The sequence below is a fragment of the Neoarius graeffei genome, chromosome 1, assembly GCF_027579695.1.
Source record: "Neoarius graeffei isolate fNeoGra1 chromosome 1, fNeoGra1.pri, whole genome shotgun sequence".
Classification (NCBI taxonomy): domain Eukaryota; kingdom Metazoa; phylum Chordata; class Actinopteri; order Siluriformes; family Ariidae; genus Neoarius; species Neoarius graeffei.
Genome location: NC_083569.1, coordinates 2,049,867 through 2,072,307, shown reverse-complemented (window position 1 = coordinate 2,072,307; position 22,441 = coordinate 2,049,867). Strand labels below are relative to the sequence as shown.

Genomic DNA, 22,441 nt, shown 5'->3' with positions numbered 1-22,441 from the left:
AAATAAAAATCTCAGATCATCCCCCTTATAAAACGTCCATCCCCCCATCACATCCCTTGGGCCATTTTACCGATTAATGTGGAAATTAGCCTACTATTATTTTAACAAATATTACTACCATTTCAACATTAGAGGCTTTGCGCAGTGATAGCCTACATGTAGCCGGATAAAAAAGACGCATGTTTATTTATTCGGTTGCACCTCTCATTCACACCTATACGGAGGTTTCAGTCACTGAAAACAGCTACTTTTGCAAACTCGGGGCAGAGTGGAGATTTCTGAAAACTCCATCTTCAGACACGCGTGTAAATCGGGAAAACGAAGCAGCAGTGGGCGAGAGGGCGCGCGCGAATATAATGAGTCAGAGGTGTGAATCTTTCACTGAATGCCAATTGTCCCGGTTCTTCATGAAATCGCACGCGCACGCACAAATTCATCAGGTTAACTTTCAAATGTGCACTTGCGACACCGGAGCCACTTTCCTGAATTTTGAGCTTGGGAGTATTCGCTTCTTTATCTATTTAATCAATGAATTTATTTGTCACATACATTAAATTACTAATGTAAACCATTAGTAGCCTATTTAAGCAATCGCTGTTTTCTGCACTGTTTTCTGACCTTTTGTGCTTAGTGAATGAGACACTTCATTACACTCCACTGACCGACTTCCAATTCCGGACTTTTTTGAAAATGTAAAATATAGGCCTACGAGATGTTTTTTGGGACTTAATTCGCGTTGCTCCTTCACTATTAATTTTTGAGACTGACGAGGCACTAAATACCGTGGAATTATTTTCTCCTTACTATGAAGTTTGGCATCTTAAACAAGTGTCGGGAAATCTTGCAGCCCGACTCTGCAGCCTCCAATGTTTAAGCGAACTGCTGAAACCATAATGTTTAAAGATTAAATCGTAGGCTAATCAAACCAAAGAAAAACACAGCCTTTCCAGAACATTGTGTGCCGAAGCCTGTTTAACCTACAAAAGGCTTAATAGCAAAGGTCTTGCTGCGGCTTCAACAGGGCTGTTTCAGGGTCTCTGCACATTTCTGACCAGCAAAAATAATACTTTTTAAGACCATTTTAAGACCACTGAGTATAAAAAATAAGACCACTACTGCGGAACAAATACGTACAGTAAAAAAAAAAAAGCACACTCTAGGTTAAGTTCAAAGCATTTTTTTTAATGAGTGATTCCACGCTTATGGGTACTGAAATGGGGACATGAACTTATTCACCTAAAACCATTTCTTTTTTTACCATCAGGTCACAAAACATGTAATCTTTAATGAATGATATGTTAAAAGATAATTTTAATTTTCTGAGATGTAATAAAAACATATTTATATGCCAAAGTCAAGCCTATGAGTTCCAAAATGATGTCTGTTACATTACTTCTGTTACGATTGTCCATCTCGCGTCTGTTACAAATTAATTACAATCTAGCTCTATACCATGTTAATCTTATTGAAAGAATGTGTATGTTTATTCTACTACACATGTTTATTCATTATATTTGCTAAAACATCACCTTCCTATGTTTCAAAAAGTAATTCTGCATTGTTAAAATTGAGAATCTATATGTCCACAACACTTCTGTTACGTTCTGACTTTGGCATATAAATATGCTTTTATTACATCTCAGAAAATTAAAGTTATCTTTTAACATATCATTCATTAAAGATTACATGTTTTGTGACCTGATGGTAAAAAAAAGAAATGGTTTTAGGTGAATTTTTAAAAATAAGTTCATGTCCCCATTTCAGTACCCATAAGCGTGGAATCACTCTTATAAATAAGTGCATCTTCAGTTTACAAAACAGAACATTAGCTGCCTTCTCGATATTTTAATAGTAGGGTACTGCCATGAACATAAACAGTGAGGAAACACTCACTCAGGTCCTCATAACCAAGTCAAACAGTTGCAAAAGTTGCTTACCAATTACAGTATTAATTTCCCATTTACATGAAACACTGAAAACAAGACGTTTATCCTTATCTTAATTTGTTAGGTTGGTGGAAGCCTACCTTGAAGTTTTCCAGCAAGTCCTCAGCAGTTGAGTGGCCCATATACTGTGATCCGAGATACCGGGACTGCACTCGAAAACCAGTCTCATCCGTCACCCAATACCTCACGTGAATGTCGAGCTGCTTGCGCTTGGTGGTTCGATTCATAGACTCATCAAACACGACAACGAAGCTGCCTTGATTGACGGTAGCCAGAAGTTCACGTTTGATAAATGGAGCCAGACCAAATCGCGCTAGACACGATGTCTTGTCTTTCCCACAAGTAAACGATTTGGCATACTCGGAATCGGGGAACATTGCCTGGAAGACTGCGCCCACACCTTCATTTGAAGTGTATGAGTGGTGTCGGGTAATCGTCTGCAGAACCCACAGTATTTCTGCCTTCAGCGTAGCGGTTGGGGCGAATGCCGCGAAAGCACTTGTGCTGGGACCCGGAGACGCTAAAGCTGGCGTTGCACTTTTTGTGACCGTAGAGGCGAACACTGGCATGGGGACTGTTGTTGCCCGACTAGCAGCATAGCGCATATGCTTTTCCCCTTTCGAGTGAGCGTCAAGGGCTTTACAGCCCATTGTTGTTAACTTGATGTCTTTCCGACATACCTTACATCTCGCTTCATATTCTGAAGTTGCTGTTGTTAGCCAACTTTTGTATTTTGGCTCCTCAAGCCACTTGTTACTAAACTTACACTTCCCCATCTCCGCTCATGTTCAAGTTCAACCACTTCTTCCTCGTCTGCTCTACTCTCAGTGGTTCTACTACATGGATAAAAGAACACACTGCCCCCTGTGGCGTGGTTCCTGTGCTATTAGAACTAGTGCTAGACACACAACGGCTCTTGTGCTACTTGTTCAGCATCTTGATAACAAACGACGCTGGTTGAATAAATAACGTTAGCGCAGAAAAAAAATCCAGACATGTGGGGTTTTTTTTTTTCATTTACCGTAGGCTACCTGGATGAAATTTAATACCTCCCATGTGAAATTTAATACCATAGCTCAAAAAATAGCGAAATATAATGCTTTTTAAGACCTTAAAAAACACATATTAAAAATAAGACTTAAGACTTTTTAAGGATCCGCGGAGACCCTGTGTTTAGATTTTTCACCTGATCGCCTTTCAATAGGCAAATATTATTATTATTACTACTACAATAGGCCTAGTATTAGTAGTAGGCAAGTAGTTGCCTAGTAGTAGGACAGCCAGATTGTTTCATCAGTGGACCCGCCGTTAAAAGGAAACTGATGCGGAGCGCCGCGGCTCGCCTCGGGGTGAATCGCGTCCCGAGGCGCGGGACTGGCCCGCCCTGGCAGCGCTGGTTCGTTGGGGAGAGGGCAGAGGTCGCTGGCTGCCAAGTTTGGAGAGGCTGGGACCTCCCCTGGCCGAGTTACGAGCGTGCAAAGTCGGGCTGGAGCCGCCGATAAAAACGAAACTCAAGCCGAGCACCGCGGCTCGCTGCCTCCGCCGAGCCTCCCCGGGACTAGACAGTAGCGGAGGCTGTATTTATTTATTTAGGCCTATCTAGCGCAACAACTTATTCCTTTACATAAACTCAAACATAGCACAAGAAAGGGTTCAACAACAGGCAATCACAGCAGCTTGGTGAAGTTCTAAATCACATCGGTGTCAGACCTATGGGCCTACACCCCCCCCTTTCTTCCTCGGATCTGCATCACTCTCATTATTGACCTTTAGCGCTCCCAGTTGACGGAAATCGGTCGGAGCGACGGAAAACTTTAATCCATGCATACCACTCAGCCTGCCAAGATTTGGAAGTACCTGCAGCTTTCAGTTCTTTTTAAAATCAAGGCTGAATACTTTCTTCTTTGCTGCTGTCTTTTATTAAATCTAATTTGAGACTTTTAATTTGATTTCTTTCAGCACGGACAGCACTACAAAATGGCGTCTCCAATATACAGTGCCCTATATAGTGAGTAGCGAGCAATTTCGGACACAGGGATTGTCAAAAGACGCGCGCGCCCTCTTTTGAATGCTGACGTAATCAAGCCGGAAGTTTTGTTTGTTTTGATAGCGATCAGGAAAGTTTGAAAAAAGTAGGAAATTCAGTCCAATGACTCCATCCAGCTTCCAGCGGTCTGGTCTGCACTCTGACTGATGTGTGCACGCTCTGGCCAGCAGGACAAGAGGCGCGAAATGACGCTGCTTGCCCTTCGCAGCGAGATGTACTCGGCGCTATGGCGTCAATATCAAAGCAGGAGGAGGAGGCGCAAACCGGCATGAACTGTCTATGGGTGCGACGCGACCTCCTTGCCCTTTGGGTCAATATCAAACCCCGCCCCCCCAATTTTTTTTCTTATTGGATCTACACGATTCACGTAGGTCACCCATTTTGGTTTCAAAACGGCGAATTTCGCCGAAAGGTGAGGGATTTTCATGTATGGAGCAGTTGGACACGTGTGGTTGTGGGAAATAATGAACTTCACGATGGTAACAGTAACGACGTTTTACTGTAACAGCAAACACACACTCTAACGTACTGTGTCTACAGTGATTGATTTCACTTCGATCTCTGGGTGATTGGTCTGATTAACGTGGGTCCAGACTGCAGGCTCAGGCAGTTTGAGGAAAGTGTGTGAGCAGCACTTTGATGCTATGACTAACTCAGCAACTTTCAGAGGAGCTGAAGCTCATCCTGAAAGCCTGTGAATCGTCTGCAGTCAAGGAGCTGAAATGATTCCGATTCTCACCCTCCGCCTTGCAGGTTCTGCTCACGGGGTCCATCTCGTATCCTGCGTGACACTCGCACTTGAAGTCTCCTTTGAGATTGATGCAGATCTGACTGCAGGCATCTGGGTTCTCACACTCGTCGATGTCTGTGAGGAGAAAAAAAAAAAAAAAAAAACACCCATAACAATATCTACACTGCCTCCTCAAGATCCTACCATGTAGCATGGTTTAGTTTTTGTCCCATTAGTGTTCTGAGTGCCGGGCCCGAGCCCGGATAAACGTGGAGGGCTGCGTCAGGAATAGCATCTGGTGTAAAACTCATACCAAATCAATGATGCAGATGATGAAGCTAGTTCAGATATCTGGGTCAACTGTACAAAGTAATGGCGAGTGCGGAAGAGAAGTGAAGAAGAGAGAGTGAGCAGGTTGGAATGGATGGAGGAGAGAGTCAAGAGTGATTTGTGACAGAAGAATGAACGTGTACAAGACCGTAGTAAGAGCAGCGATGTTGTACGGTTTGGAGACAAAAAGACAGGAGGCTGACAAAGTTGGACAGGATGAGAAATGAGCGTGTTAGAGGGACAGCACATGTAGGAGACAGAGTGAGAGAGGTGAGATTGAGATGGTTTGAACACGTACAGACGAGAGATCCAGGGTTTACTGGGAAAAGAATGCTGGAGATGAAGTTGCCAGGTACAACCCCGATTCCAAAAAAGTTGGGACAAAGTACAAATTGTAAATAAAAACGGAATGCAATAATCTACAAATCTCAAAAACTGATATTGTATTCACAATAGAACATAGACAACATATCAAATGTCGAAAGTGAGACATTTTGAAATTTCATGCCAAATATTGGCTCATTTGAAATTTCATGACAGCAACACATCTCAAAAAAGTTGGGACAGGGGCAATAAGAGGCTGGAAAAGTTAAAGGGACAAAAAAGGAACAGCTGGAGGACCAAATTGCAACTCATTAGGTCAATTGGCAATAGGTCATTAACATGACTGGGTATAAAAAGAGCATCTTGGAGTGGCAGCGGCTCTCAGAAGTAAAGATGGGAAGAGGATCACCAATCCCCCTAATTCTGCACCGACAAATAGTGGAGCAATATCAGAAAGGAGTTCGACAGTGTAAAATTGCAGAGAGTTTGAACATATCATCATCTACAGTGCATAATATCATCAAAAGATTCAGAGAATCTGGAAGAATCTCTGTGCGTAAGGGTCAAGGCCGGAAAACCATACTGGGTGCCCGTGATCTTCGGGCCCTTAGACGGCACTGCATCACATACAGGCATGCTTCTGTATTGGAAATCACAAAATGGGCTCAGGAATATTTCCAGAGAACATTATCTGTGAACACAATTCACCGTGCCATCCGCCGCTGCCAGCTAAAACTCTATAGTTCAAAGAAGAAGCCGTATCTAAACACGATCCAGAAGCGCAGACGTCTTCTCTGGGCCAAGGCTCATTTAAAATGGACTGTGGCAAAGTGGAAAACTGTTCTGTGGTCAGACGAATCAAAATTTGGAGTTCTTTATGGAAATCAGGGACGCCGTGTCATTCGGACTAAAGAGGAGAAGGACGACCCGAGTTGTTATCAGCGCTCAGTTCAGAAGCCTGCATCTCTGATGGTATGGGGTTGCATTAGTGCGTGTGGCATGGGCAGCTTACACATCTGGAAAGACACCATCAATGCTGAAAGGTATATCCAGGTTCTAGAGCAACATATGCTCCCATCCAGACGACGTCTCTTTCAGGGAAGACCTTGCATTTTCCAACATGACAATGCCAAACCACATACTGCATCAATTACAGCATCATGGCTGCGTAGAAGAAGGGTCCGGGTACTGAACTGGCCAGCCTGCAGTCCAGATCTTTCACCCATAGAAAACATTTGGCGCATCATAAAACGGAAGATACGACAAAAAAGACCTAAGACAGTTGAGCAACTAGAATCCTACATTAGACAAGAATGGGTTAACATTCCTATCCCTAAACTTGAGCAACTTGTCTCCTCAGTCCCCAGACGTTTACAGACTGTTGTAAAGAGAAAAGGGGATGTCTCACAGTGGGAAACATGGCCTTGTCCCAACTTTGAGATGTGTTGTTGTCATGAAATTTAAAATCACCTAATTTTTCTCTTTAAATGATACATTTTCTCAGTTTAAACATTTGATATGTCATCTATGTTCTATTCTGAATCAAATATGGAACTTTGAAACTTCCACATCATTGCATTCCGTTTTTATTCACAATTTGTACTTTGTCCCAACTTTTTTGGAATCGGAGTTGTAGAAGGAAAAGAGGAAGAGCAAAGATGAGATTTATGGATGTGGTGAAGGAGGACATGAGGACCATTGGTGCTACAGAAGGAGATACAGAGGACAGGAGGGACATTATTCGCTGTAGCGACCCCTAACGGGAACAGCCAAAAGAAGATGTGATGTCTGCTGCTCCATTTATCCGGATTTCCTCTCAATACGTTATTTTATAGTTTTGCTCATCATCATGACTGCTCGTGTAAATTTCACCTCCACATGTCCTTTTATCCAGGAGTTTGTATCCAGAGGGACACTGGCACTCATAGCCGATGGGTCGATCCACACAGATATGAGAACAGCCTCCATTGTTCAAGATGCACTCGTTTAAACCTGTCAATCAAAAATGAAGCAAGAAAGAGAAAGTGAAGCAAAAGAAAACAAATCCTCTCCTTCACTATACTCGCTATATATTCACACGTCTGAGGAAAGCAGCGGAAAAGGCTAGCATGTACTGTACCGGTATATTTCCACGTTTGTTTCGTTTTATGTAGTTGTACGGTATGTGCAGCCATATCACATGACTAGGGAAACCATGGCAACTGACAAGAAAATAGGAACGAGTGAATTGATCATGAAACTGGTGTCTGTGTGAGCGTATCGCGATTTAAAACCAGTGTTCATACACAGCAGTGATTTGTTGATGACGGACAGTGAGAGAACACACGCTGTACTGATGAGTTCTGTTGCTTCTAGAGCTTGAGGGCTGACGTGGGAATCAGGAAGCGATGTGCAAATCCCAGGCAAACGGGAGTCTGATGAGATGACAGGAAAGAAGCGCTTGCTTTCCCTTTCCTTCCTTTTTTCCAGTGCTTCTTCAGTCTCTCGCTCTCTCTCGCCCAGGGGAGGGGGTGAGCGAGCAAGAAGCCAGGTGTTCATTATGACAAGTTGGCATCCTGACAACAAACAGGGAAATGAAGGATCAGGGCCGGGAGGCTTCGAGCCTGCCATATGTCATGCATTGTGAATGAGCGAGAGAGAGAGAGAGAGAGAGAGAGATTGAACTTCTGCTGTTGCTGTCCTTTTTTGAGTCCAGGAGAAAGCAGTATGTGGAAACATGGCATGCTGAGATTATTTATGTAAAATAACTAGTGCTGTCAAAAATGTCGCGTTATTAACGCGTTAACTTGACTCAATTTTAACGGCGATAATTTTTTTATCGCGAGATTAACGCTCTGTGACATGATGTAGGTTTTTCAGAAGCTTTTGAAACTGCCAGGAACTTGGAAAAGAGACTTTGCTTAGAAAAACGATAGCAGCTAGACTGTAATGCCACGCCCCGCACAGCCAGAGTCCTCTGCCCTCCCCCCCAAAGAACCAGCGCGGGCAGGGCGCGCTAGTAGAGATGGGATTTATGGCTCTTTGATGGGATCCGCATCTTTGTGATCCGTTCTTTGAAAAGAGCCGTTCAAAAGACTGGCTCATTTGGCTCTTTTTAAATATTTATTCAGTTTTAAGAAGACAGCGTCTAAAGAAGCCAGATCCCTCTGCACTGTAAACTCAATGCTATCCCAGAAATCCTTCCTGTAATATGCAAATTTGGCCGCCTCTGATTGGACAGCACGACGCATCAACAGGCAAAAAGTGTAAAAGTACAAAATGTGTTAAGTGAGCTGAAACAGTAAAGATCAGATTCAATGCAATATTTATCAACGAACAACTTAAAGTTAATATAATAGTGTACTTTATATTATAATCAAGCATGTCAAGCCTACCGTCACTGTGTAACCTGTCTCTCTGATTAGAGTTGTAGACTAACTCAAGCAGTAGATCACTTCACTCATGGTTCTTTTGCTAGCCCCGGTGCTCAGCTTAGGTTTGTCAAAACGTGTTATGCTTTGCAATTAAAAAAAAAAACCATTGGTACAAAGCAAGCCCATTCACATTTTTATGCTGATAAGAGAACTTACAATGTTTTTTCACGTGACAAAAATGTGCGATTAAATTGCGATTAATCGCGAGTTAACTATGACAGTCGCGACATTAATCGCGATTAAATATTTTAATCGCTTGACAGAACTAAAAATAACACATCTGCTCTTCACTCACTCTCAGCTCGATGTTAGTTATTCTTACTCTTACATCATTAGTGATGAATTACGTTCAGACACATTAAAACGTGTACGTATACTGCATGGGACATTTTTCTCTCTTTCTCACTCTAACTTCTCTTTTGTTTCCTGGTAAATGGGGCGCCTCTGTGTCATTCAGTCCCAGTGAAGTAGGCGTGGCCTCTTCTTCTGCCAAGTGTTCGTTCAGTCCTACTGTAGGAGGTGTGGCCTATGTGCCCTGCAGTGCCAGTATAGGAGGTGTGGCCTGTGTGTCGGTTCAGATGATCAGTTGTACGCTTTACTATGCAGCGCAGATGAAATTCTACACAGCACTAGTTTTACAGTCCCCCCCCCCCCCAATCTTCTCACCGCATTCCCTCTTGGGCTCATCCGATCGATCCTTGCAGTCTTTGACGTCATCGCACACCTTTGCTCCATCTATACACTCTCCGTTTCTACAGAGGAACTTCAAAGGTCCTTCACACTTTGTGGCTGCAGAGAAGATGACAAAGTATTAAAAAAAAAAAGAGAGATAATGACACTCCCTCTCTCTCTCTCACTCACACACACACACCATTAACACAGCCAGCCTCATCACTCCGGTCGAGACAGTCGAAGGCTTTATTGCACTGCTTGATGCCATGGATGCAGGAACCGTCTCCACACTGGAACTCATCAGGCCGGCACGTCAGGAGAGCTGCGCATACACACACACACACAGCTTAGAGCAGCGCATGCATACACACACACACACACACACACACACACACACACACACACACGTCCCCTGGAGCTCCACAATCTCACACTGATAATCAGAGAAAACATAAAAGAGAAGGAAATTAGCTGTGCATTTAAAGGGTTTTTTATCGTAACAAGCAGCAGGCAAATACGCTTCATTAAATAAATGAATATACAAGAAGCACTTGTTTACACACACACACACACACACACACACTTCTACTATAAGGAATTAATGACTTAATGCCACATCTTTTCATTTACGAAGAAGAGTTAATTTTCTACAGGACATTTGGCACACTTGGGCTATAAGCACACTTAATTTTCTTCCTCCGTTTCCCTCTCCTGTAGCTCGCTGTTTAATGGCTGTGTCTGTCTACAACCTTCACAAATACATCAATCACAGAAATGTGGAAATAATAATGGAAATAAATACAGATTTTTATGTTAGGTAGTGCTAATATTATTGTTGTTAAGAAACATTTAAGACCAGGACAAGACCAAAGCCCATGCCAACCAACACCAACACCAAAGCCCACGCCAACCAACACCAAAGCCCACGCCAACCAACACCAAAGCCCACGCCAACCAACACCAAAGCCCACGCCAACCAACACCAAAGCCCACCAACACCAAAGCCCACCAACACCAAAGCCCACCAACACCAAAGCCCACGCCAACCAAGACACACACACACACACAGCTTAGAGCAGCGCGTGCATACACACACACGTCCCCTGGAGCTCACCACAATCTCACACTGATAATCAGAGAAAACATAAAAGAGCCCACGCCAAAGCCCACGCCAACCAAGACCAAAGCCCATGCCAACCAAGACCAACACCAAAGCCCACGCCAACCAAGACCAACACCGAAGCCCACGCCGACCAAAGCCCATGCCAACCAAGACCAACACCAAAGCCCATGCCAACCAAGACCAAAGCCCATGCCAACCAACACCAAGACCAACACCAAAGCCCATGCCAACCAAGACCAAAGCCCATGCCAACCAACACCAAGACCAACACCAAAGCCCATGGCAACCAAGACCAAAGCCCATGCCAACCAAGACCAAAGCCCATGCCAACCAACACTAACACCAAAGCCCATGCCAACCAAGACCACAGCCCATGCCAACCAACACCAAAGCCCATGCCAACCAACACCAAAGCCCATGCCAACCAACACCAAAGCCCATGCCAACAACACCAAAGCCCATGCCAACCAACACCAAGACCAAAGCCCATGCCAACAACACCAAAGCCCATGCCAACAACACCAAAGCCCATGCCAACCAAGACCAAAGCCCATGGCAGCCAAGACCAAAGCCCATGCCAACCAACACTAACACCAAAGCCCATGCTAACCAAGACCACAGCCCATGCCAACCAACACCAAAGCCCATGCCAACCAACACCAAAGCCCATGCCAACCAACACCAAGACCAAAGCCCATGCCAACCAACACCAAGACCAAAGCCCATGCCAACAACACCAAAGCCCATGGCAACCAACACCAACACTAAAGCCCATGCCAACCAAGTAACTAATATTTTTTTTTACTAAATTATTCCTTTCCTATAAATTCCTACACACACTTTAGGAGCTCATTCCTTACAGCAACCACAGTCAGTTTCTTAAATGTGGAAAAACAAGCTACAGGTCCCCCCCCCCTTCCTATTGGGAATAAACGATAGGAAAATTTCACACTTCAGTGTGCATGTACGGTGACTAATCCCCAGTCTCGTCCCAGCCTCTCGCAGCACTTAATCTCAAACCCATATGCTGGATTGGTGGTGGGTGAAAATAAACGTCCCTGTAGGCTGACGTGGCCTTATCCGGAGCTGCTTCTGGAGCCCTCAGTCCAGTTCTCTTCTCTTCATTAGTAATGTTTTTAAACGAATCCGAGGATGAGGACTTGGAGGAACACGAACATGTTTCTATTAAAAGTGTATCACGAAGTGTAGTGTGAAAGTGAGAAATAACGAAGAACATGTTTAATCTTAAATAATTACAGGGTCACACGATACTGCTGTCATCACCTCAGAGACGGTGACTTCCCAATAACAGCCAACATTCACTGCTGGGGAATGTCCTTGAAATAAGTTAGCTCCTGTTCTCACTATAGCAGCTATACAAATTCAACAGCGCTCTGGTAGAACATTTAAAAACTCTAAGATCAGAAATACGGATTTTGTCATGCAGGTAAATCAAGAGTTGGAAGCCAGTCGTCATGTCTGATCACACAGCCAGGAGCCTGAATGAGACGTCCAATCCATCACGAGTACAGTTCCTGACAGACGCCTCTGAAGCCACTCGGCCGAGACGAGACACCGAAAGCTCTGCCTGATAAAAACAGATGCCGCGCAGCAGGAAACTCCTGCCGGTTCTACAAGTGCACTCGTCACAACACATCAATCAGCACAACCCACTCCTGCGCTTCACCTCTGCCAAGTCACACTACAGCCAGAAAAGAAATGGATGAAACCTACGTCAGGGTTTGTTGCTCACAGCGATGTGAATGTTACGCACAAATTTAAGAAGCGCAGAACAAGAAAAACTAGCCGATCCTAGCACAGGAGGCGGGGTTTATCACAATATTCTCTGCAATCTTGGAACAGTTTAAAATGATCAGCGTCTGTGACTCACGGCAGTCGGACTCGTCCGATCGGTCCATGCAGTCCGGATCTTTATCGCACCTCCACGCTAGCTTGATGCACTCTCCGCTCCCACAGCGGAACATTCCGGTACTGCACTCCAGCCTGAAACTCGTCGGAGGTAGCGTCTGCCCGCCTCTGTCACCACACAGCCCCTCCCATTCATCTGATCCGTCAAAGCAGTCCGGGTCTCTGTCGCAGGTCCAGGGCTGAGGGATGCACTCGGAGCTGTTACAGCGGAACTGGAGCGGGCCGCACGACGGCGGGGAGCACTGCTCCTCGTCAGTGCCGTCGCCGCAATCGTCATCGCCGTCACACACGTATGCCGGAGACATGCACTTCAGGTTACGGCACTGGAACTCTCCAGAAGCGCAGGAGCGAGCGTCTGTGAGGAACAGAGCAGACGTTCCAGGTTGAAAAGGTCACAAATTATCATTTAAGTCAGAGCACAAGAAAAAAATTTACACTCTGAGCACATATTCGTTAAAAACCTAAAAAAAAAAAAAGGAAATACAGTACAAGACAGATGTGTTTACAGTGGTGCTTGAAAGTTTGTGAACCCTTTAGAATTTTCTACATTTCTGCATAAATATGACCTAAAACATCATCAGATTTTCACACAAGTCCTAAAAGTAGATAAAGAGAACCCAGTTAAACAAATGAGACAAAAATATTATACTTGGTCATTTATTTATTGAGGAAAATGATCCAATATTACATATCTGTGAGTGGCAAAAGTATGTGACCCTTTGCTTTCAGTATCTGGTGTGACCCCCTTGTGCAGCAATAACTGCAACTAAACGTTTGCGGTAACTGTTGATCAGTCCTGCACACCGGCTTGGAGGAATTTTAGCCCGTTCCTCCGTACAGAACAGCTTCAACTCTGGGATGTTGGTGGGTTTCCTCACATGAACTGCTCGCTTCAGGTCCTTCCACAACATTTCCATTGGATTAAGGTCAGGACTTTGACTTGGCCATTCCAAAACATTCTGCATGACCCACCTTCTCTTGAGATTCAGTTCATGGACAGATGTCCTGACATTTTCCTTTAGAATTTGCTGGTATAATTCAGAATTCATTGTTCCATCAATTATGGCAAGCCGTCCTGGCCCAGACGCAGCAAAACAGGCCCAAACCATGATACTACCACCACCATGTTTCACAGATGGGATAAGGTTCTTATGCTGGAATGCAGGGTTTTCCTTTCTCCAAACATAACGCTTCTCATTTAAACCAAAAGTTCTATTTTGGTCTCATCCATCCACAAAACATTTTTCCAATAGCCTTCTGGCTTGTCCACATGATCTTTAGCAAACTGCAGACGAGCAGCAATGTTCTTTTTGGAGAGCAGTGGCTTTCTCCTTGCAAACTTGCCATGCACACCATTGTTGTTCAGTGTTCTCCTGATGGTGGACTCATGAACATTAGCCAATGTGAGAGAGGCCTTCAGTTGCTTAGAAGTTACCCTGGGGTCCTTTGTGACCTCGCTGACTATTACACGCCTTGCTCTTGGAGTGATCTTTGTTGGTCGACCACTCCTGGGGAGGGTAACAATGGTCTTGAATTTCCTCCATTTGTACACAATCTGTCTGACTGTGGATTGGTGGAGTCCAAACTCTTTAGAGATGGTTTTGTAACCTTTTCCAGCCTGATGAGCATCAACAACGCTTTTTCTGAGGTCCTCAGAAATCTCCTTTGTTCGTGCCATGATACACTTCCACAAGCATGTGTTGTGAAGATCAGACTTTGATAGATCCCTGTTCTTTAAATAAAACAGGGTGCCCACTCACACCTGATTGTCGTCCCATTGATTGAAAACACCTGACTCTAATTTCACCTTCAGATTAACTGCTAATCCTAGAGGTTCACATACTTTTGCCACTCGTGGATATGTAATATTGGATCATTTTCCTCAATAAATAAATGAGCAAGTATAATATTTTTGTCTCATTTGTTTAACTGGGGGGGCGTCGTGGCTCAGGTGGCTAAGGCGCCATACCATAAATCCGGGGACCCGGGTTCGATTCCGACCCGAGGTCATTTCCCGATCCCTCCCCGTCTCTCTCTCCCACTCATTTCCTGTCCTGTCTCTACACTGTCCTATCCAATAAAAGTGAAAAAAAAAAAGCCCAAAAAAAAAAAAAAATTTGTTTAACTGGGTTCTCTTTATCTACTTTTAGGACTTGTGTGAAAATCTGATGTTGTTTTAGGTCATTTTTATACAGAAATATAGAAAATTCTAAAGGGTTCACAAAATTTCAAGCACCACTGTATTACTTTCGGAACAAATTATATAACATTCGATGTACTAGTACTAGAGCGGCGGCTACAATTATCGACACCTTTCCAGATTTACCAATGATGATTTTTTACAAAGGTGAGTTTCAGTTCCAACAGTTATTATTGGTTAATTAATCAACCGGAAGACACCCCCACCCCCTTTGATCTTGTTGTCTGATGGCACAGCTCGTTACCTGAGATGGAATTTTTTTCAGCACGAGCAGCAATTTTTCAGAAAACCCGGACGTTATCATCGCAGGTAAGCATGGTGGAAAGATGTTTTTACTCATCAAAGTCACCGATATTTCATGATCTCCTCGTCGAAACCTGCCTTATTTCTTAGGCCCACTTTACACGGGGACGGTCCGAAACAAAAACGCAAAAGTCCGTTTTCGTTCTCACTTTTTTCCGCGTCTACACGACCGTTTTCAAGGAGGAAATCTGCGTCTATACGGTGACGCATAAATGTCTCCGCTATGTCTGCACGCATGCGCGACGTCTTCCGTCTTGTCTGATCTGCACATCTGCGCCGCTGTTCTGTAAAGTTATCCTACCTCTTGGATTTGCCCTACCAAGCCTACTGTGCATGCGCGAAATCCAGGAGGGGAGGAAAATTCAACAGTAGTTTTGTCCCACCGATCAGCTGGGCTGATAGAAAACCGGTGAGAATTTCACGCATTTGCCGATTTTTATGTTTTGTGCGTATTGGTCGAGTCTTTGGCCGAGTCAAATAATTTGTAATGCCTTGTTTTGAATAATAAAACGGTCTGTATGAGAACTTGCTAGGATAACTTTACAGAACACCGGTCCGGCTGAGGTACTGTAGTGCTCGAGGGAGGAGCAGGAGCAAACCGAAACTCTCTTAATCTACCTTTATTAATGTTAGGTTAAATTTTATTATACCGTAAAATACCAAATAATAGCCCGGGCGATTATTTGTCTCAATCACGTAAGAGACCCGGCGCGTATTAGAGACTAGGCGGCTATTTGGAACAGGCGATTAATTCCTTCTTCACAAACACCTTCCCCAAAATCTACCTCAAAACGGGGAAAAAAATCATTCTCAGATAGGCCTACTTTTAACCAGTATAACTTACAGTTTGTTTAGAGTTAGATTACAGATAGCACGGTGCCGACTTCGGGGAATTTTGAAGACGCAGAATGCATCTTCGCATGGCACAGTCGGGGTGGATAAAGGATAAATCACACACCTTTTCCTGTTAATGACTAGTTAAGCGCATGCTTTACAAAATAATCAAGAAACCACACCATTGTCTGTGCGCAGCACTGTGATTTAATTACTCTGCAAAGTTATGGTCACTTGCTATCACCCTCACCCATGCAGCCTCCACCCTTTGCGCTTCGCGATGTCTGTCAATCTGAAATTGCACGGAGGGCGCGACGTTGAAGCAAAATTAGGGTGCGAAGTGTCAAACCAAAGGGTTTTTTCTTATGCTGAAAAATAAGTGACCTGCAGTGGCTACATACTGTCATCTTGCATTCTCACGTTTCTCTCCAAGACGTCTCCCTATTTGGCGGATATGAGCCTATTCCCCGAGTGAGTTGGTACGGTGGCTCGACCCCGTAGAAAACTTAAAGTTCGGATGAAAGTTAGTTGAATAGGTTACTGACTTGTAGGCCTACATGTTGCCTGCCTGACGCGTGCTTCTGCCCAACTTGCACGACAGATTACTTGTTGAAAAGGCCCCTTGGATTAGATTGGCCGCGAGCAGACTGAAATGCATGTTAGAACGCTCTCACCTTTTTTGTAAAGCGTCTTCCAGATCCGAATGGGTAAGGGCAAGTGAAATGGTATAAGGTCTTTAATAAAACTCAGTGTGTGCTTTGACGCATGCATTCGGCAATTTAGGTCGTTTAACAGAAGCAGCAGTCCAACCTTGGAAACCCGCAGTCCTCAATGTCACCACACACGCTGGCTTTCGTTGGGTATACCCAAAGGGGTGGCTAAGACATCTGTCAAAAGTTACGGAGTTGCATTCCTCAAGAAATATTACGGTAGACCAAGATTATAACATTGAAATGGCATGTTTATTATCACGTAACAAAATGTTGTAAACAGTATTATAGAAATAATTTCATTCATTCATTCATTCATTCATATTGTTTCAGTAGAAAACTATGCAATGCAAAATCGTTTAAACACCAGAAAACCAGAAAAGTGCTGGGCCTCAAGATTCTAGATAGAACGTTCGGACGCTTTTTTTTTTTTTTTAGACCCCGGCGAGTATTCGGAACCGGCCTTTATTTGTCACAACACACGCATACACCCGGCCGTTAAAGGGAACTCGGCGGTTAATTGGAACTCGGCTATTATTTGGTATTTTACGGTATGTAGGTTAAATCAAGATATATGTAAGTTTAGTTAAGTATTAATTCTTGGCTTATTCTGTGTCAAAATTATATTAGTTGAAACGACCTTAGTCCGGCTGGACATTGTTTGGGAACATTTTGTTTATTCTTTGATATGAGGGTGTATTTTGAACAGAGAGGTGTCTGAAGGACCCACCAAGGTCTGTTTTAGTGTTAAATCGACTCACACACACTCTAATTAAAGTTCATGTTTATGTTAATTCATTCAGTTGAAACTTAGGTCATAGCTTCATAAAAGCTTGAAATATACTATGGTAGTGATTTGGATCCCGTAATTAATGAATGCATTCCGTGATTAATGTTAGTTTTATAGTTTTAGATTAGTTTCATAATGACATTATAATTATAGTTAAGATCTTATGATTCTAAGGGTTTTTAGTTTAAAAGCATTACCGTATTTTCTGGACTATACAGCGCACCTGTATATAAGCCGCATCCGCTCTATTTAAAAAAAAAAAGATATACAAGCCGCACCAGGCTATAAGCCGCAGATATCTATGTTGATATTTACTGCATGTACAGAACGATTTTGTACTGTAAATGTACATGTATGTACCTGAACAGATTCTTTCCGAACAGTGCCTTTTAACACGGCAGCAACTTTGCTGATTAAAACGGAACAGAACCAAGAGAAAATAACCGGGATTTATTTACCTTCATTTCTCCTGTGTTTGAAACCACAAGTCACTTTAATCATCTTCGCTGGATTTGAAAATAATTACCAGTTAGTAATTTGTCGTGCGTGTTCTATCTGCTAAAGATCTGCTAATTCTTCTTTGCATTGATTTTTCGTCTCTTATTTTTGATTCTACTTCCGGTTAGAGCGCCCCTAGCGGTGGAAGAAAAATCCACAGAATAGCCGCACCTTTGTATAAGCCGCATGGTTCAAAACCTAGGAAAAAAGTAGCGGCTTATAGTCCAGAAAATACGGTAATCTAATTTAGTTATGAGTTTAATCTTGTTAGTTGTTTAATTGTTCTTTCATTGTTAATCTGTTCTTTCAGACATTTTCTCATTGTTCTTGTGGTTAAGTTGTTCTTATTTTTTATGTTTATTTTCTTATAACATTCCTTGTTTTAGCATTATGTTCTAGCATAAAAAGACATAGTTATTTGTTATTTTACTTATGTTGATGAAATCAAGATGTAATTTACTGACTGAACACACATTTGTGTTAAGAAATTATGTTTAATTATTAAGATCCTTTCTGTGCAAACTAGTGTCTTTGACCTTCTCCGTAGACTAGACATCATCTATGTTTAGACATTCCATGCTATCCCATAATATTGATCATAAGCCAAGACTCTGATATCTATCTGTACCTTACTGTCAGCAAAAATATGTTATTATATTATGATTGATTCAAGATCATTACACACGTCCACATAGACGCACAGCCATCACACACACATGAAGACAAAACAAACACAGAGACACTATAAGACGTTTTCAAAAATGTTTTCATTTTGACGAAGTGACTGTGCGAATAAACTGGCATGTGAATCTCTGATTCCTTGTCTGTTTTCTCTCGACCTGATCATTCTCGTCCTCGGCCGAGGGGGCTCATGAAGGAATCGGGGTCTCTTTCTGGGTGAACCCCAACAATTAAGTAACACTCACTCTTGTTTCGGTGAAGAAGAGAAAAGGCAGTGTCCATCTCAGGAAAATAAACCCGTTCGGCTGCTCGTTTTGTTTTCAGTCTCGGGTTTATGGTTTCACGAGCGGCTTGAATAGGCGCCGCGCGCGCGCGCGCGTGCGTGTGTGTGTGTAACTTGGCGACACCAAACTGAGGAGCTCCAGCTGGGCGGGTGAGCAGGAAAACACATCTACTGCATTAAAACACAGAGCAGCTTGAAGGTCCGTTGGATCGATGTAATCAGACATGCTCTTACTTTTTTACTTACTTTCTTACTTCCCGGGCTGGCATGTACAGTATATGACATATGTATGACGTAAACGCGTACCCGACGTGAGCAGATCCGAGCAGAGTTTCGCGTATTGGGTAGTTTAGACGGATACGCAACGGGGGCTGTTTTTAACTTATCCACTCTGGAAGGCGTTTTCAATTTTTTCCGTTTTTCAGCCTCGGAAACGCCGTCCCCGTGTAGACGAAAGGCACTTCCGATAAAATATTTAGTCGTTTTTACCCGACAGCGTCCTTGTGTAAACGGGCCCTTACTCTTTCATTTGACAGTCGCCATTTTGTATCTAAACGTGCGTTTGAGAAGTCACGTGAGGTGTCGATAATAGCGATCACTTTCCACTATCCACCATTATCGACACGCTGTGGAATGAAGGGACATTTACAACTGTTATGGATCGATCTTTGTGTCGCGTTGTTGAAGTCGATGACGTACTTTAAAAAAAAATAAAAGAAGTGCTGTGATTTGTAATAATTTTTTTTCTGATTCAAAACAGAACGGAATGTTTATAGAGGGTTTGGAATCCGATTGCAATAAATAGAATTAGACCAGAATTAAATTCCTAGCGGATAAAAAAAATTACACGCTTGAAATATTCAGATTTTTCTCTTCCGTTCAGAAAATATATCTTTTTTTGCAGTTTGTTGTAAATATCGACCACATATTACAATATCAGTAGACATTTTATATTTTGATATTTATTGATAAACTACAAAACGAGAAATTAATACAAACAACGACGAACGATTAACAAAATGTGATCTACGAAAATACGTAAAGTGGAACAGAAAGATTTTCTGACGCAGGTTAAACATTAGAATTACTTCCTCGTTTACGGAATTTACATACCGATTATTTTTTTTTTAATAAATAATCATCTGGGTGTCGATAATTGTGGAACGGTGTCGCGTGATCTGACACGCTAAGTAATCAGGAATCAACTCATTTTTTTCCAGTGGAAGTTTGAGTAATTATTCATGCACAGTTTACGTTTTGAGAGTCTGTTCTACTTTTGCAACGGCCAAAAGATCGTTAAGGTGTCGATAATTGTAGCCGCCGCTCTAGTACTAATATAACAATATTTCAGCTCGATAGTACTAGCTTCAAAATTCATTACAACCATTCAAGCTAGATATATTCATCAATACAGCCAGCGTTAGACATTTATCTTCTCATTTGTATATTTTATTAGTCAGCGTATTTTATTGTCTTATGCTACGTCATGAAACTGAAAGGCTACATCAGGATTCAACCCGGTTACACTCAGGGCAGTAGAACTGATACACACCGATCCAGTTCCGCGGAATCTATGAAAGCACTTTGACATAAACAGAAATTTTCTTGCTCTTGCATCATCTCCTGAAAAGCTACATGACTTTATGAATGACCAGAACCGGTGCCTGGAGATCTCTCAGCTTTTGCACGAGACGCATGATATCTGAAAAGGCTCCGACACGGTCCTGCTTCCCTCCTCACTGTGCTCGAGCATGAACACATTGTCAAAAGGTCCCAGTGGATGAATTAAACGGAGGAACTGGATGTTGTTCCTGCAGGATTGCCCTCGCTCTCATCACACAAATAGCTTCATTAGGATAAACGGATGATGCTGTGTGGCGAGATTAGTCAGGAAGAACTTGTAGGAGGATGTGATTATCCTCACCGCAGCTAATCTGGAATCTCGCTCTGCTCCGACGCCTCATTTATCACACTGCGGCACGGAGAGCTTCAGATACGCCTCGATCGCGCAGTGTAATGGAGTAGAACACAGCACAATATTGCACACAGCACGAGGGCTTCTACGACTATTAAACAATAATCACTGACATAACGGCTTCAAACAAACAAAATGGCGCCTTTGACTCCCATTGCAAGGTTCTGAAGCCTAAATTCGGCCGCATTGAAAATCTTATTGACGGAGTTTGCACAGTAGACGAGGGTCCGCCTTTCACCTGCCCATTATAGTTCATGGACACACCCCTTCATCCCAAGACCACGCATAAATGCTGTGTTCACACTTATACCGGTACGATAGTGGTATAACTGTATCGATACAAAGTATACTGGTACAGTTTAGTGCATTTGTCCACACTAGCGAGAAATGTTTGCGGTTTTCTTTCACGGTAGTTGAAATGCGCGTACGCGAAATGTTTCCGTGGTTACCGAGTAACTTCCTTCCGAGAATATGGCGGATGAAACAACGTGTGTGTGCTTTTTGTTGTCAATGTACAGTCTGTATTTCTGGTGGTTGTTTATTCAGTCGAATCGTATAAAACGCGCGAGGCAGCTGAGAAAGAAACAAAGAAAACGAATCTCCGTTCTTCGCTATTTTATTCAGCGGAACCTGGAAGACGTAGGAATGGTTCGTTGCGCATGCGCATTATATTTGTATCGATACAGAACCGCTTCATCTGTCCACACTACAGCGAAGCGCTACAGTACTGGTACGAAACCCATACATTTGTGGGTTTCGTACCGATACAGTTATACCGCTACAGTACCGGTATAGTTGCTAGTGTGGACAGGGTACTAGTGAAATATCACCTGAAGTGCAACTTAAGATGGCGCACTGGACAACTCTAGGTCAAAGTGGTAAGTACAGCGTGATCAATTACCGTATTTTTCAGACTATAAGTCGCACTTTTTTTTCATGGTTCGGCTGGCCATGCGACTTATACTCCGGTGCGACGTATATATGTTTTTTTTTTTTCACCGCGGAATAACTGGAGCTGATTCCGAGTCTGACGACAGCCACGCAGAAGAAGAGGAAACGGCGCTTCGTCTGCCGCTGGAGTTGGCAGAGTTGTTCAGAAGCGACACCGAGGATGAGGAATTCAATGGATTTGCTGATTTGGAGTGAAATCGTCAGCTTGATAAACTTGATTGACCTGTGTTTTATTATTAATGATAGGCCTATAGTTATTTAAATAAGTTATGTAATGATTTTAGGCAGTGCTTAATTTGTGAAGTGGGAGGTCCCGGAACGCAGGAGGTGGGTGGGTCCGGCGACTCAAAAAAAAAAAAAAAAAAAGGCGGGGGGTGGTTTACTATAACTTTGCATAAAATATTTTTTATTAGGCTATATATTAAATTTATCTTCTAAAATAACAGACTGTACTCATATCACAACCGATTTATTTCACCATTGGAGATCAGATCACACACGGCATGAGTTAAATGAAAAGCAGTGCCAGCGGGACTTCGTGGCTCAGGTGGATAAGGCACCGTACCATAAACCCAGGGACCCGGGTTCGATTCCGACCTGCGGTCATGTTCCAAGCCCTCCCTGTTTTTCTCCTGCTCATTAAAAGCAGTGCCAGCAAACATAAGCGCAATCAATTCAAGTAATAGTTAAGAAATAAAGGGG

At 43.0% G+C, this 22,441-nt stretch overlaps 1 protein-coding gene across 1 annotated transcript in view; it reads right to left on the bottom strand.

Annotated features, from left to right (window-relative positions):
• LOC132890677 (low-density lipoprotein receptor-related protein 8-like) overlaps positions 1-22,441 on the bottom strand; it is a 165,274-nt gene that overhangs the window by 52,528 nt on the left and 90,305 nt on the right. Inside the window, exons 5-9 of the mRNA XM_060927790.1 lie at positions 12,477-12,869; positions 9,662-9,784; positions 9,457-9,579; positions 7,250-7,369; positions 4,733-4,858 (exon numbers count right to left, since the gene is read on the bottom strand). Coding sequence (XP_060783773.1) covers positions 4,733-4,858; positions 7,250-7,369; positions 9,457-9,579; positions 9,662-9,784; positions 12,477-12,869 — 885 coding nt within the window. The remainder of the gene's footprint in view (positions 1-4,732; positions 4,859-7,249; positions 7,370-9,456; positions 9,580-9,661; positions 9,785-12,476; positions 12,870-22,441) is intronic.